Raw genomic sequence first — 17,841 nt, 5'->3', positions numbered from 1 at the left:
CCAATATGACAGATTTTATAATGCGAACAAAGGTGGTTTTTAAACAGATTAATATTTGTAGACAAAAATTTCTCCTGTGACTGGTCACCTGGTGTTTGTACGATATTTCCCAGCCGGGTGGGAGCACGTGCGAATCTGCGACGTTGCCGATGTGTACCTGACTACCACACTGATTGCTTCAGTATTCACTCACGGCAAACTAATGTGTAAATCATTATTTAGTTATATTTACATAAATTTACTAACAAAATATTCACTAGTCATGAAACAAATACATTATAATAAGATAACTACAAATTAAAAAACAACTTTGTTCACTGCGAACGCCTGTTCAAAGTGGCAAGCCTAGTCATCACTAACAGAGTAACAGACGAGGAAGAATCAGCGACACCAATTTTGAAAAACAACTTCTTTTAAAGTTTAATAGGCATTTAAAGTAAATTTTGTTGTAGTAGGCCTAATGAATGTTTTTACATTACATGTAATATAAATGTGACGATGTTTAATTAATATTTAATTAAAACACAATAATTAGTAACCATTAAGATGTGTCATTATTTCATTACATATGAAATCCTTTAAAACAACCGTCCAACAAACAGCTATCATCTACAAATGTCGAAAACTAACTTTATTTTATATCAGTTAGTTTTTCAACTAACTAATAACTTCTATCAGTTACTTTTTAAACTTACTAACTAGTAACTTCTATCAGTTACTTTTTATGGGACTATCTTCTAACTTCTAACCAGTTAGAAATTTTGACTAACTTTCCCAACTATGGAATCAATGACTCCACTCCAGTTATTGAAATTGAAAACGAACGCTCTTGTGTGTATCATGTTTTTACTATGAACAGTTATAATTAATACAAATTATTCGTCCGTTGTAGTAAACAAAATCTTTTATCCATAAGCAATACATTGGGATTTTGATGGCCCATGGGGCAAAGCCCGAGGACTTTTATCACAGGAGTTGGTGAAAGGGGGCATTTACACAAACAATACTTCATTTTGACACATCGTTTGTAAAAATCCGTCCATTATTAATAGAGGAGTAGTGTTTCGTAGATATCGCCTTCACGTATCCTATACTCTAATATGAGCAATATTTGCTTGTATGTATGTATGTATGCTTGCTAGGAAGTGGTGAAGGAAGTAGTAAAGGCGAGCTGTCCGGAGTGTGGGAACTGTTTATGACGATTAGATTCATTAAGGTATCTGCAATCCTAAAATGCTATAGGAAGGGAGGGAAACAGGCCCGCGACATAGGAAGTAGTAAAGGCGAGCAGTCCGGAGTGTGGGAACTGTTTATGACGATTAGAATAAGGTATCTGAAATCCTAAAATGATATGGTAAGGGAGAAAAAAAGGTCCGTGACGTAGGAAGTGGTGAAGGAAGTAGTAAATGCGATCGGTCTAGAGTGTGGGAACTGTTTATGACGATTAAATTAAGGTATCTGCAATCCTAAAATGGTATAAAATGGAGGGAAACAGGTTCACGGCGTATGGAGTTGCGAAGGAAGCAGTAAATGCAAGCATTGTGTGTGGAGTTTGGGAATGGATTAATGTATCTGCAATACTAAGACTGCTTTCAGAGTAAACTCATGATTTCCCCCGAGCAAAGCTCGGTCCCCAGGTACTTATATATAAGGATAGTTAATTTTTATTTCACACACACTCCAAATTAAACAAAGGGAATGAAACGAAACAACATACATAATAATACCGTAAATGTGTTTATATTTAATATTCATTTTATAACCCACTTGAAGAACTCTTGTCTACTTCGCGGCTGCTTGCCATCTGCTCACATTGTGTGACAACTAAGTACATCCATTGTGCAATCTGGCTTGTCTTAAGTTTTACTGTTTGATTTGAAGAAAACTACTTTTTGACTATGATAGTGTATTGTAAATAATAAATTTATTATAGGCTGTACCAAACCGAATTTGTACTGAGTAAAATGATGTACTGAACTGATGGTGGTAATTAGGCTAGAACCGTACTTTACCGACTTTTTCGGTGCTTCGAAGACCCCTGATATAATATGGCTCTATTTAACTGAGTTAGATTAATTGTCCTAAACCTATCTAGTATCACAACATCATCTGACTACATTCATTATTGGAAAGTAAATAAAAGAAACGTCTTATAACACTTAAAACATATATTTACGCTTATACTGTTACTCACAAGACGGTAAATATACAAAACAGATGGTAAGTGGAAATGATAGTAACCATCGATTTCAATGGATTTCACCTGGTATCTTTTTGATTTTTGATACTGTACCCCTAGTAACAATTAGTAACAACAATACTACTTACTTATTTCAATCTATTTTATTATCGGATCTCAGTTAAGGAGCTTTAAGAATTAAACTTAAAAAAAAATGTGTATAATAAAAAAAACATGTAATTTAGAGACTTTTAAAATCATTGAATTCAAGGTATTTTTATCACATTAAATGTCATCTGATTGTTCAAAAAATTACACAAAGTGTAGGCACGGTGTGAAATTTGCTGTTACAGGGGTATTTACTTGGCTATAATTATCAACTTTTTTAAACATTTCAACATTTTAACACAAATGTCAGTTTCCACATCTACTTCCTTGTGATATTACAGAGAAGGCAACCCGACGCACCGTGGCGCTGCTACACCGTGTTACTACCCCACAAAACCGCAGTTTGGGTGGGGGCGGGGTGGTGGGGGGTCGGCCATTGGCCGGCCCCGCCTTCTGCTACTGCTTCCCTCTCATCCGATCGGCGCTGATGCATGTGATGAACCGAGATGAGGACCCATTGCTCACCTCGGGTCTACAGATCATCTCCTGTCATGCACAGATACGCAGCCACAGTGGTCATCAGGATGATCTGGACCTGTTCCACCCATGGCTACTGCCCAGAAAACAGATGTTTGACCTGCTCATTGACCTTATCAGTGAGTACTTCAGCTATTAAATTAATAAATAAAAAATAAAATTGTCTGTAGGCATAAGTTTTGTTCTGTCTTCATGCAGGAGGATTATAAAGAAGATCAAAGTAATGATTTTAAAAGATAAAAAAGTTCAACTAATTGGAATTAATATGGATTAGCATATACATTGAGGTGTTCAGTAAAAAATAAAATAAAACTAATTAGGGATGATGAATCAATGATGATGTCTACTCGGCAGCGGTAGATGACCAGAATTTTGCCGCGATTGTACAAGACGACGATGATGTTTTGAAGACCCCGGAAGTCGATAATAATGTACACACGGCCACGGAAGATGATAAGAATTTTGCGAATTTTAAGAATTTTTTTAACGTCCTTGACTGGTGGGAGAAGATAATCATATTCAGACGACCACGGGAAATTATCAGAAATTGGCCACGACCACGGGATATGATGATAATGTCTACATGACCATGGGAGATGTTTGTGATTTTGCTATGATCGCAGGAGACGTTCATAACGTGTCCGTGACCATGGGAGACAATATAAGTGTTTCTGTTACTGCAGAGAGATATTCAGGATTTTGCCTCGACCGCAAAAGACAGTGATGATGTTTCTGTGACTGAGAAAGATATTCAAGATTTGCAATGATCCTGGAAGGTGATGATGATGTATCCACGACCGCAGGTAATGATCACGATATCCTCGAGTTGGCTTGACCGAAAATTTCATCTGGCTTACACACCTCTAGAATAAAATTTTCTTTTCGTGTTAATTGTTTACCTTTCATGGTAAAGAATAAAAGATCTTCATTTACCTTTTATATGGTAGTTATTTAATGTGTTAAGAAGAGTATAAACTTAAATTGGATAGGTCTAGTTAAAAAAGTTAAGTTAAAAAAGTCTAGTTAGAATTTTTCCTTGTTGCATTCATTTTTCTTTTTACTTGTAAAACACCCCATTACCTCAAAAATACTTCAAGAAAGGACATAAAGACAGGGGTTACTGTAGTGTAACCAATCTATTTAAAGAATTTGGTAAAACTATAAAAAAAATTGTATCGGTACCTACCTATCAAGAATTGAGAATCAATTTTTTAGGTACTGGTATTGGTATCAAGAATCGATACATTTTGGTATCGACACATCACAAAAACAAATTATTACTATTAGGCCTACTTTTAAAATAACAGATGTGAGCAGTTTCCTTTTTACTGTAGTCAATTTATTTACCTACAGGTAATTTTACTTAAGTCAATGGCACAAACTAACCAACACAAGTAGACATCTCATCCCATTGTAAAATCTGAAGCTTGTTTTTTTTTATGTTGGTGTATTGCTGTTACCAACTACTGATGTTATTTACAGACCACACCAGTGGGCGTGTACAGCAGCAAGCAGTGGCTACACTGCTAGACGTGGCAGCATCAGGCTCTGGTGCACAAGGCTGTGCTAGTGCTAGTGTGGACGAAATTGATGTGTTATTAGGAGCCCTGCAGAACCCTTCCCAGGTGGTCAGGGATACAGGACTGAGGGTGAGTGAGCAAAGTTATTATCATGTTTTTGCATTATAGTAAACATTTTATGTCTAGAGGTTTCAGTCTTATTACTTCCGCCAATATCAGTGTGATCTCCTAGGGGTAGATGGGACTTTTAATTCCCAAAATGGTACAGGTAAGATTTTCATCTCTTTCCTGATTTTTGGGATGGTATTTTTCTGGGGGCTGTAGACCAGTCTTTTTTACTTTGAATTGTGTCATTACTGTTGTAATTTTTTGGTGTCGGGCCAAAATGTGTTGTTTTGTATAATATATAATAGTTCATACTAGGGATGGACGGGTCTCAAAATTTCGGGAAATTTTAAATCTCGTTCTACAAGACAAAATTATCTTTTGGTCAAGATTTTTTCAAGACAAGATAAAAAAAAATTTAATTTTAAAATTAAAAAATACTTTGAGAAGGCGTTTTTATTTAATTATCATGGAAATATTGCTTTAATTGTTTTATTTTTTTTTAAATAGCAAATGATGAGTTAGTTTTGTTAGTGTAAGCAGTGTGAGACATGTTTTACTAGCCAAAATAAGTCACTCCAAAATCATTCTAAAAATAACACAAGACTTAAAAATTGTTACAAATCTACTAGCCTACCATAGCTATTTAAGTTATTATAAAATCTTCAGTATTAGTTGATTTTAGTTTTCCCTTCTACTTAGACAAAAACGATAATATCATCTCTAAATACCAGAGCAAATCGAAGGTAAGTTTTAGGTTAGTTAACCCTAACCAAAAACACACCTCACAGTACTGTCCGCGAGAGTAAAGAAGTCCCTTGAGCCAGAGCGATACGCAGCTATGTTTGGAGGGTATCGCCTCGCCTCGCCTCGATGTCTGTCTGTAAACAACTGTTGTAAACATAATTACTCATATCTTTGTTTTGGTAAGTGTATTATCATCATATGGTCACGTCAATTGATTCATTACAGTCTCCTGTGTTCGCGTAGTGACTTCTGTTTTGTTTTGGACAGTCCTTGTAGCTATGGATTTAAGAAAACTTGGTGCTACTATACATAGTGGAGAAAGGGATTTAATTAGACGGGTGATCGAGTGTTGTGACAACGAATGTAAAGACAAAAATTTGTTAGTGCCGATAGAAAAGGCAACAGAACGTGCCGCAAACTATTGTAAAGTGCCAGAAAAAAACTATTAAACGAATTAGAAAAGCCAGCAAACAAACTCCGGATGAAAAACTCTGTACACCCGGGAAAAAACGCAAGAAGGCTGACCACCATAAAGTACAAATAGATAGCTTTGATAGGCGTGTAATTGTAGATGTAATACACGATTTTTACAAGAACAAAATAAATTTCCTACATGTAAAAAAACTATTACCTGTTTTGAGAGAAAGAATTAATTTTAAATGGAGCGAATGGGCACTTCGGCGTCTCTTAAAAGATATGGGGTTCAAGTGGAAGAAATTTGGTCCATAAAAAATGTTTGATTGAAAGGCCCGACATCATTAATTGGAGGTTTAAGTATTTTCGAGAGATAAGAAAGCTAAGGGAACAAAAAAGGAAACTTTTCTATCTGGACGAAACTTGGATAGACAGTAATTTAACATTCCAGTAAATTTGGCAAAGAAGTCAATGGCGTGTTACCTGATATGAACGCGTCAAACCGCGTGATTTGTCGTAGACATTGGGTCAAACGAAGGGATTTTGCTTGTTTTCTTGATTTTTTGCTTAGGTTTATGGTAATAGGATTAATAACTTTAATAATAAGTTGTTTATTGCGATGAATGCTATTGAAACTGCTGTACTCGTGTACTTATTATAATAATAATGTACCGGTAATATGAATTCACCATAAGTATATTCATGGATCAACTAATTATTTGGGATTAATGCTTTCAAACTCGGATTTAAAAAGGATTTTATTGTATTGTATTTTATTGGTATTGTTACATTTAACTAAACAAAAATCTTAAAGTAGAAAGGTTATTAATTTGCCTTAGTAACAGTAGAAAATGGGTTTCCTTCAATTGTATGACTATGCAAAAAAATATTATGACATGGATTTATAAAAATCATACAGATATTAAATTAAACTAGCAGAGCATCGTGAAAACGGCTCTACAGTAATTGTCGTGCGAAACGTTCAAGCGTAACGCCTTCAAACTACGAATAGGCCGGAGCTCAGGGGACTTCTTTACTCTCGCGGACAGTATTTTAATAGAGATAACGAGGTCATTTAAAGACGTCTAGCAGCAGGAAGAGTCAACACAAATTTATTTTTATTTGAACTCTGTAGTTCTCTTCTGCTTTATCATCTATTTGTTCTAGAAAAATCGTAATTGCTAAGCAAACGCTACTCTAGCAACAGCCAATAAACAACGAAATGAGAACTTGATACCTCTTCTTAGGTCCTTGACTTCGAGTTCACACTTTATATAGTGGTGAGAAAAGTTTTTAGTCGAGCGGCTGCGTGGCAGGTGCTAGCAGTATTAATGTGCCATATTGGTTATGTTTCATTTCCAAAATCACCTTGGCTATTTTATAATAATAGTTATAATAGATTAATTTTAGCAAGAGGAAAAGGTAATAGTTCTGATCCAGCTTTAAATTTTTTGCATTCATACCATTTATATTAAAATATGTCCATAAGCCGCATTTACACCAACGTTTCAAACAAAAAGTTGAAAACTTTTATTGAAAACAGTAGTTTCAAGTTTTTTTGCAAGTTCTTTTTCAAGTTTTTTTTCTTTTTTTCAAGTTTGCAATTTTTATTTCATGGTTTTATTTCCATGTTTCATGAAAATAATTGAAACACTTTCGCCCTTGATTATGACTCGCCTATGTTCTGGTTCCTGGAATCAGTCCTTCTGAGGATGTCATTTTGAATGAAATATCCATACGTAGTTTTTCATGTTTTTATTTTTGTAATCGTAAATAGTTTGGTTCCACAGGACTTGCTGCTCTCTGTACAAGCTAATTAACTTTAGAATGTTGTCATCTCACTCAGTAAATTTTCCATTGTCACTCACCACTGATCTAACTCAGAACAAGCACGAGATAACTCACAACAAGCACGAGATAACTCACAACAAGCACGAGGTAACTAGTAGCAGTCCAGAGAGGATAATGACACTTGAGTCGAGACACAGGGTGGTGCGAGTGATCACGTGAGTGAGAGTGGAGGTGGCAGCGTAGGGGATGGCGGGAAAATGTTTCTGTTTTGTGTTTCAACGCAACATAGTGACCGAAACCAGTTTTGCAAACAAAAGTTTGCAACTCCCTTTGATCTTTATCGACTTCAGGTGGAAACAAAAATTTCTGTTGCAAACACTGAAAAACTGTTTGCAACAGCAAAATATTTGTAATGAAATTGAATATACAATTGTTAATAGTGGAGTCTGATACTGGTTCTTGCAGTTTTCCAACTGTCAAGAAAAATGACCTCACTTGAGCTTGGCCTGAAGTTAATTTCTGTCTCGACCCGACCTCACAGGCCATCTATTGCCCTGAACTGGCCCAAAAATTTCACGGTGATCCACAGACCCCTAGTATTTTTCTTCTCGTGCAACAAGGGAACTTCAAAGTATTTTAAAACTCATCTTATTATAAAGCTGAGGAAGCTTGATAAAGAATGCTTTTCACTCGAAGTTTCAATGGGGATAGTATGATTTCTCACCATTATGAAACAGATTAAAGACTGTTTTGCCTCTCAAACCCTATTTTAATTCTGTGATGTCCCTGTTTGGAGACCTCAATTCCTTTTACCCATAATACAGTAGACTCCCTCTTATTCGGACACCTTTTAACCGGACATCGGATTAACCGGACTACACTCGGCGGAAATGACATCTGTTTAATCGGACAATTTTTATCAGCACATTGGTTCAACCGGACTAGATCGGCAGGAAGTGGGCAGTTCTGAAACGACTGTTCTTGTGGGAAAGATTTGAGACCAGTGTTCACGTGTCTAAATACAATGCACTCCTAAATTTAAGTCGAATATCACAGTAAATAGTCGTTTTCATGAGTTTTTGGGGACGTCGGTTTAACCGGAAAACCCGTTATCCAGACTGGCCTCGGTCCTGAGGAGTCCGGATAAGAGGGAGTCTACTGTACACTAGAAATGGCAACATCTGCTCACAGTAGTACTCAGCAGTGTAAGCAATATTATCAACGGATGCTTGTTGCAGGGATTGACTGTGATAGTTCCTGCACTGCCGAAGCAGTCAGACAACGAGGACCTTGTACTTAGATTAATCAGAAGAGTCTGGGTCGCAAGATTTGATGTTGCAGAGGAAAACAGGTTTGTTGATGGCATACTTTTCAATTCTTGTTTCCATTTAGAATCTTACATCACTTGGTGGTAGGTTAGTTGCAATTGCAACAAGGGCCATAAATGGGTAGGTTAATTTGCAACTACAAATCCTGTAGGCCTCTTTTAACCCTTTCAGGGCTAGGCCAATAATTTGTATTTCATAGGACTTTTTTGTTTGCCTTTTAATTCCATTACCTTTTGTTGAATTTTAACTGTATTGTTGTCACTATTTTATTAATTAGGATAATTTTGAAAAATAAGACAATAACAAATATATAACAAAGTCTGGGTATTTGTAGTAAACATTAAATAAAACTTTGTTTTTGTTGTAAATCTTCAAGCTTTCTTATAAATAGTAATGTTATGATAGCATTGTTTGTCGCGACACTTCAAAACGAAATTATGATTTCCGACTAAGTAATTGATTGCGCGACAATAATTAAATAGCCAATTAATTTAGGACTCTTGAACCTAACCCCGCACTGACACCAAGTGTGACAGGTAGGAATGAAACGACGAAAATGCACTACGAATAAATAATTTATTTACTTATGATAAAAACAGTGGTAAAGTATTTAGCTATCGACTTGCTGTAGGAAAGATGAGTGATTAGTCTGCGTTTAGTTTACAAACTCGATACTTATTAACACGTTCGCTACTGAGCGTCGCATATATGCGACGCCGCGGTCATTGCCACAGACCGAGGTATACATTTGAATCTTACACACAGACCGGCTGTCACTTGGAAAACAGTACACACAGACTACGGGCGAAAACCTGTAAAACAGTGATCATTTACATTGTAATACGCTACAATCGTGTTTGTAATTAATGTATTCTTGTTTTTTTGTATTATTAATAACCTTTTGTAATGTCGCATATTTGCGACGCCCGGTCTACAGCGAAGACAATAGTGAAAATTATCATAGTTTTCTTGAATTAGACCAAACGTCGCATATATGCGACAGTTCATTTTTTGTGTTTTGAGGTAAAAATAAGTAAAATAAAAAACTGATTGATCAAGAACAGTTTATAACCGAACAAATATGAAAGCTACATAGGATAGTTCAGCATACATACTGCATACATACAAACAGTGATGCAAAAAAGTAAAGACCAGTTTTTCCAACTATCATATGACGTCACCAATCATCATATCCACAGACCAAGCGACGCAGTTGTGCGTCAGACATCTCTGTAGACCACTGCAGGGAATTCAGTGCCTTCAAATAGACCGTTACAAAGATATAAGCATTTTAATAACATTAGAACCCCGACGCAAATATGCGACGGCAGTCTATTTTAATGTGACTAGCCGACGCATATATGCGACGGCAGTCTATGGGTGGAACCCGGCCGACGCATATGTGCGTCGCTGGTCCTCGTGAATGAAAAATTTCGTATTATTGCAGTAGCGAACAAGTTAATAGTTACAATACTAGCTGACGATTGAGAAAGAATACAATTTGGATATGAGTCACTTAGTTTTACAAAGTTAAGTTCAGATTTTATTTTTAAAATACATTTTAGAAGAGTGAGGGAAAGGCGACAATTTAGATGACCGACCGAGCCGAATTTAGAATTTAGACTAACTCAACTGAGTGTGCACTGCCCATAGCCCAGAGTTGGGCGTGGAGGGGAACCAGCCAATCACGTTGCGGCTATGCCGCGTGACGTCAGTGCAAACCCTGGGCAGTGCTGCTGCCTAACGATTCATCAGGGCATTAGGCAAACTATAGCTGCGCAATAACTGATTTCATCGAGCGACTTGCTGAGCTGTATCAGCAAATTCCAGCCATGCGCGTTACACTTTCCGAGAACGTTGGCCTGACCCAGCGCTGAGCCATGCTGACGGAATATTCCATGGTGAGGCAACTGGTTGACGCAAAAAGCTGGGAGGTTAACAGTCCAATATTACATACCCTCTTTTTATATTTGAAATAAAGCAAAGCTTCTGTGACGGTAGAGACAGGGTTTCCTGAGGGTGTAACAAAAACCTCCCCAACTGATATGTAATGGGTCTGGGAATTTTTGGGGCCGTCACAAAAGCAAAATCTCATAAAATCAAAAGACATCTAGTTTACAATGTAATATTAAATTTGACCTTGATTTAGTATGATAAGGTTATTATAATGTAGCCATTTTAGGAAAAATAGTTTTTTGCAGCAAAGCCTCAGTAACACAATTTATGACCAATGTTGTGGTTCAACTGAAAAATATCATCTAAATAGTCCGTGACTAACTAGTGCTGCTACCTTGGTACGCATTGAACAACCTGCTGTAGCACTATGTGTTCCCAATCGTTGGCGTCAGCTTAAATACCTGTTTTTAACTCCTCAGTCCCCAAGCACAGATAGTCGACAAGGCTAGGGCATGTGTCTCTTGGCCAGTGGCATTCGTTTGCTCAGGTTCGATTCCCGTCCTGTGTAGCAAATAATTGGTGACCTGTGTGTTTTTAGCGATATACTACATCCACTGGGGCATAGTAAGATGTTCATAATCCTTGGTTTAGACATACACCTCGAATCATCGGATTGGGTGATTCTTTTAGCTAAGTGGTTGTTAGTGTATCCTATGAATATGCAGGTCACCAATGGCCGTTTTGCTACTTTTTGTTAAAATAACCTTCCTCTCTATATCCCTTAGAGATTTTAGTAAACGCCAAAATATATCGTCGCATAGCACTCAAAGGGTTAAGTAGGTAGTTCAGTTGTGACTATATGTCGACAAAGGTGGTTTACTTGTCACCAAACAATAGTAATTAGCTTTACTAAAAGTTGGCCTAGAATGAATATTGATTGAACATATCAAAGTTCAACTTAGTAATAAGTTTATCTTCATAAAAAGTAGTGATGGGTCGGTACCACTTCAATGTTGGTACCCGTATCGGTTCCTAACCAAAATCGGGTTCGGTACCATTGGTACCTACTTTTAAATTTGGCTGCTTAATTGTTATATTTTTTAAACAAAATGCAGTATCGCTATTTTAATTTTTAAAACTGATGATTTTTAAATAGTGTAGAATCATTTTATTAAGGGATTAAGTAAATAAAACTTAGGCCTATTTGTACAAAAAAACAATTAAACAACCAAACTTATTCAAATCAAAACAATATATACCATTGCAAAAGTGTTAAATATACCTATTTGTTGAAATGATTCACTGCTAAACCAATAATTTTAACATAGGCTACTTACCTTGGAAAGAAAAATGGCTCTAGACATTTTTTAAACTAAGTTAACTGCCTAGTAAGTTTTAGCTAACTATTTAGAAGGGAGTAAATTTGAGTCATTTTGTACCTATAATTAAGTTTAGGCTTCAGTATTAAGGAAAATTTAGAACTAAAGTATTTATGGAAAGAACGTTTTGAACAACAATTTTCAAGCAAAATGGTTTATGTTACCTGGCTTTGTCAAGTGATCCTGCTTCAGTAGTACACTACTATAGTTTCGGACTTAAGAGTCTTCAATAGCAAAGTGGCAACTCAGACGCGACCCTGCGACCCAATTCTGGCGGCGCTCTGTAGAACTACCCGAAAGCCTTTTCCGGTATTACGCGTGCCGCATCACACAAGTAGTTCTCCCACGCCCCTATTCAAACCCTTGTAGGCGAAGAAAAAAAAAGCGAGTTGACGACCGAGGCTAGGTCGACCCGATCGACTTCGACAGCTGTTTTACTGTCTCTCTTTCTTTGCATGTGTAGGGGTGGCAAGGGTTGTAAAATTGCTGAAAGTGAAAGGGATGTCGCCGGCGCTACATTCCAAGTGTTTGGCCCCTTGTTGCTAAGACTGGGTCGGTTACTCGAGATTATACAACAGCGTGTGTTCACGTGTTTCGTACAAAATTGGGTCCACAGTCACATTAAACTATTATTTTATACAATAGCTATAATATTCCACATTCCAACCAAATATCTCGCCGGAAGTAGTTTTTCATTAAATGATTAGGCATTTTGATTAAATGATTTGTAACGAATCGAATTAAACCATGGCTGTGGTTACTAGTGACTTACACAGTTAGCAAGCCAAAGGCGAGTATGCTTAGTAAAATAAGATTCAGGACAAGTAGTCCTGAAGTTATGACAGGATAATACTTTAATACAGTTGCAGACATTGTAAAATATTGACGTACACACATTTTCTTTTGCCCTGCATGTGACACATAGGAATATTTAATGACACATTTTTATCGTAAATAAAGAATTGATTGTGAACCAAACTGAACTGCCAGTCTGTATTAAATTACTATTAAACTGGTAGTGATTTCTAGTTGATTGTTGATAATGTTTTGTTGTGATGATTCAAATGCGGATGCCTTTCTCTTATGAAAGATTTTGATACACTTACTTCAATTGATCGTACTGTAATAGAAAATAGATATTTTACGTAAACATTATATATGTTCTTAGAGCTTAGCACGGATACTAGAACAGTCACGGTATGGATCATAAACATAAACAAATGATGTTACTGGCCCGAAAGTAAACATGATTTAACATTGCTTACATGGAACTGACTAAACGATCATGTTTATGCTATTAGCATACGTAATTTGATTATGTTTATGATCTACAGTATATAGGTTTCTGTTCTAATATACGTGAAGCAACTTTACTTAACTTAACTTTTTATGATATAATGGAAGATAAAATTAAAACACGTGTTATATACAAAATAAACTTTACTATTAATGAAGACATCTGCATAAATAAAACATTGTTTACAACAAGTAGTGTTTTGTACCAAATAACTAATTGTTACATTATCAAAAACGTACAACCTGATTGGGTCTTCTTATCTTATCTTATCTAACAGGGGCAGGTCGAGACCTTAAAGCACTTCATCCGAAGTCGAATATTTGCGTACCCCAGACAATTGCTTTCTTGTTGACCTACAAGTTAAGGCGCCCAATTAATGCCTGTAGCTTCCCAATTAGTTCATCCTCAGGAAGGTATCTACCTCTAGCCATATTTCCAAGAGTTATCAATCTAGCGTCAGAGAGCTTGTTACAATCAAAGAGTAAGTGATCAGCTGTCTCTTCTGACCTATCACAGTACCTACAGATCGGTTCACCATCATATAAGCCCATCCGTTGTAAATGTTTCCTGAATCTTCCATGACCAGTTATCAGTTTAACAGTTAATTTAATTCTTCGTCTGTCTAGTCTCAAGAGGTCAGAGGCGACCTTTTTAGAAGGCCTAAACAGAGTAAGCTTGCTGACCCTAGGATAGGGACATCGACCCAGCGTTTGCGATGCTTTTCCTTGGCCCATGACGCAATCGAAGAACATGCACTGTTTCGTGAGATGCCACAGAAGGGTTGTGGGCCTATCATTGATGTCGCAGAGGCAGTATTTGCCAATCTGTCTGCAGCTTCATTACCTTTTATGCCTGAGTGTCCTGGCACCCAGCAAAGCGTAAGGTCATTTCTCCTATCCAACTCAGACACAGAAGCAAGACAGTCCCACACGAGCCTGGAGTTGAATTTGTAAGAGTTTAATGCTTTTAAGGTCGCTTGACTATCAGTATAGATATTGATTGTTTTGTCTCTGATATCTTTGTTAAGATGTTCTCGAGCACAAACCAGAATGGCAGTGACCTCTGCTTGAAAAACAGTTGGGTACACCCCCATTGGAAGACAAATGCCAGTGCCTCCATTTGTCCAATGCACACCTGCTCCAGTGCCCCCATTATTGATCTTAGAACCATCAGTATAGCATTCTAAATCACCTGTGGGTATGGGTCCTTTTCCGCCAGACCAATCCTTCCTATCTGGTATTAGTACTTTGAAAGGCTTTCCAAAGGAGTATTTTTTGGACATGTGATCTGAAGGCAAGTCCAATTCATCATTATGTACCACCTGAACAATTTTGGAGTGCCCTTTATTGTTTCCTGAGGTTATCCATAAGTTTTCGCATCTAAGGCGTTGGGCTGTTTTACTTGCTACCACCTTGATGTAAATGTCGATAGGTAGCATATCAAGCAGACAGTCTAGAGCCGCTCCAGGACAGCTGCTTACTGCCCCAGTTATCATTGTAAGAGCAAGCCTTTGAACTCCTGCTAAAGCTTTGACAGCTATAGTAGATTCCATCTTTGGCCACCACACAAGCGAACCATAAGTAAGGGCGGGTCGAACAACAGATACATACAGCCAGTGCAAAAGTTTAGGCTGTAACCCCCATGTGCCACTTACCATCCGCCTGCATGCCATAAGGGACCATTTGCCACGCTCAGTGACTTTTTGAAGATGTGGTCCCCAGTGAAGTGATCTGTCCAAAATTACACCAAGATACTTCACCTGATTCTGCAGCTCTATTACAGTGCCCTGCAGTCTTAGTGGGCCGATCCCATCCAGTTTCCTCCTTCTTGTAAAGGGTACCATTACAACTTTCCTGGGATTTATAGAGAGCCCAACTTCCTGGCACCAACGGTCCACTACCCTTAAAGCTCTATTCATAAGGTCAGTTATGGTTCCGTGGAACTTTCCAACCACAAGGATTGCAACATCGTCAGCGTAACCTAAGGCGAAAACCCCACTTTCATTGAGGGTCCTTATAAGGTCATCTGCTACCAAATTCCAAAGGAGGGGAGAGAGAACCCCCCCCCTGAGGGCATCCTCGAGTAGTTCTTGCCTCGATAGTGTCATTATGGAGTGAGAGCCTAACCTTCCTACTGTGAAGCAAGGATTCAATCCATCTTCATATTATACCGTGAAAACCTCTTGCTCTCACCGCATTAAGAATCGCTGGAGTACCAGTATTATCAAAAGCACCTTGAATATCGAGAAAGGCACCCAGGGCCACTTCACTGCTCTCTAGAGCTTTCTCAATCTTGCTTACAAGTTGGTGCAACGCAGTCTCGCATGATCTTCCTGAGACATACGCGTGCTGATTATTATGAATATGATGTGTCCTAAGAGCTGTATCCATCATATATCTTGAGACCAACTTTTCTAGGATCTTAAGGAAGAAAGAAGATAGAGAAATGGGTCTAAATGACTTAGGATCAGTGTAACTATCCCTCCCTGGTTTAGGAATAAATGCGATACGCGAATTACACCACCCTAAGGGAATGTGTCCTAAGGCTAAGCTGGCTCTGAAAAGTTTACAGAGTGGGTGTATAATTGTGTCAAGACCCTCCTGCAAACAAACAGGTCTTACCTCATCAGGACCCGGCGATTTGAAGGGTCTTAATAAGCCAACAGCCCATCTTACCTTGCTGAAGGTGACTATGCGGCAAGCAGTGCTCCACATAGAATGAGTGGCACGACGGCCTAGATTAGGCCGCTCTGGACTCACCTCCTCCTGCTGCACTTCAGAAACAATACAACCAGGGAAATGAGTTTTTACCATAACCTTTAGTATTTCGGTAGGTTCAAAAGCCATTACACCATCCGGTCCCTCAACGGCACCAAGAGTAACATGCCTGTCTCTAACAAGTACCTTATGTATTCTAGAAGTATCCTTGATACTTTATAAATTTCCACAAAAAATTTTTCCATGAAAGCCTTTTAGCCTTTCGTACTGCATGGTTATATTCTGTGAGAACAGTATGGTATATATCCCAATTATTAGTTTTCTTAGCTCGCCTACACATATTTTAGGACTAGTAACGTAATATACTATTTTAGATTTTGCCGACGTAAACATATTTGTTATTGTTTTATCAACTGTTTAAACTTTCAACAACTAAAGTAAATATTAACTTTAAATTGAAGGCATAACCTAAAAAATGCTATGAGTTTTGTAATGAAAAAAAAAAGATTATTCTTTCTGGTGTAGCGAAAAGTAACGTTCAAAACACGAGTGAAAGTGTGTCTATACATATTCTCGACCATTTAAAGTGCTCGATAAATCTTGCACTTCAAACATGGTCTCAAATATGTAATGAATGACTCATTTTCTACTCTTGTTATGAAATATACTATATCTATATCATAGAACTAACGCAGAACTAACGATTAACACTAATTTAAATGACTTTTGAAATGGGTAGGTACCACGAATACTAGAAAAATACCCATATAGATCATTAACATAAACAAATGACGTGTTTGGCCCGAAAGTAAACATTATTTAACATTGTTTAAATGAAACTGTCTAAACCATATGTTAATGATATTATTACAGGATTCGGGCCAAAAACGTCATTTGTGTATGTTTATGATCCATACCGGGATTTTTCTATTATTCGTGGTAGGTACCGTGAAGTTAACCATCCCCAAATCTATACATCCGCTTATTTATTTTGCCGTATATTTTTTCGAAACTGACAAAAATTTTGTCGAAACTAACCAGAACTGACGAATAACAAAACTCTGTTAATTAACTCTAATTTTTTTATAATTAGAACGATTTTGAAATATGGACAGGCTAGCGTGAATTTAACATACCCAAAGTTTGTAATTTTTTAGATTAATAAACCGGAACTATCGACAATGTTTATAAACACTATCGAGAACTAACAAGGAACTGACGATTAGGATGTAAAATTGTGGGTAAGCTGTTTATTTATTTATACACGGCAAACCATTTTACATTTGGATTTTCTTGATGCTTGATACAAATAAATCTGTAACACGCATGGCTTAATTTATTTGACTTAAATAATATTACGATAAGCTAGAAAGATATACGATAGAAAGATTACAGTAGATTATAAATATTACATTAATGATTTTACATTACATTATGATTAATTCTTTAATCACACACGATATAGTACTTCTAACTGCTATATTCAGTAAGACATATTCAGCCACACAGAATTCATTAGGGGATAAGACTGGTCCAGACAACTTGGAGTTTCCTGTTTGTTAATCGTTTCTAGGTAGAGGCGCTTTTTAGTTTACAGCCCCCTGTGCCGTTATGTCGTTGGCTTACATTGTTTGTGTGCCCCTTTCCGGATTACTAAATCATAGTCTTCACAAAGGCAACACAATACATTACATCATTAAATTTACTCATATACTACATACGTGGAAGAATTCTCGCATAAGTACTTCCTGTGGCTTTCAAAATCAATCCGCCTAATCGAGGGAAAAATTAATATTCATTACAGTATTATGAAGCACAATCAT

General features: G+C 37.2%; 1 protein-coding gene across 1 annotated transcript in view; it reads left to right on the top strand.

Annotated features, from left to right (window-relative positions):
* LOC128994935 (eIF-2-alpha kinase activator GCN1) overlaps positions 1–17,841 on the top strand; it is a 300,111-nt gene that overhangs the window by 105,527 nt on the left and 176,743 nt on the right. The window contains exons 30-32 of the mRNA XM_054419780.1: positions 2,629–2,943; positions 4,307–4,473; positions 8,640–8,752. Coding sequence (XP_054275755.1) covers positions 2,629–2,943; positions 4,307–4,473; positions 8,640–8,752 — 595 coding nt within the window. The remainder of the gene's footprint in view (positions 1–2,628; positions 2,944–4,306; positions 4,474–8,639; positions 8,753–17,841) is intronic.

The sequence above is a fragment of the Macrosteles quadrilineatus genome, unplaced genomic scaffold, assembly GCF_028750875.1.
Source record: "Macrosteles quadrilineatus isolate MER2022 unplaced genomic scaffold, UCM_ALF_1.0 Scaffold_1__1_contigs__length_201487025, whole genome shotgun sequence".
Taxonomy (NCBI): domain Eukaryota; kingdom Metazoa; phylum Arthropoda; class Insecta; order Hemiptera; family Cicadellidae; genus Macrosteles; species Macrosteles quadrilineatus.
This window is presented reverse-complemented; position numbering and strand designations above follow the sequence as displayed.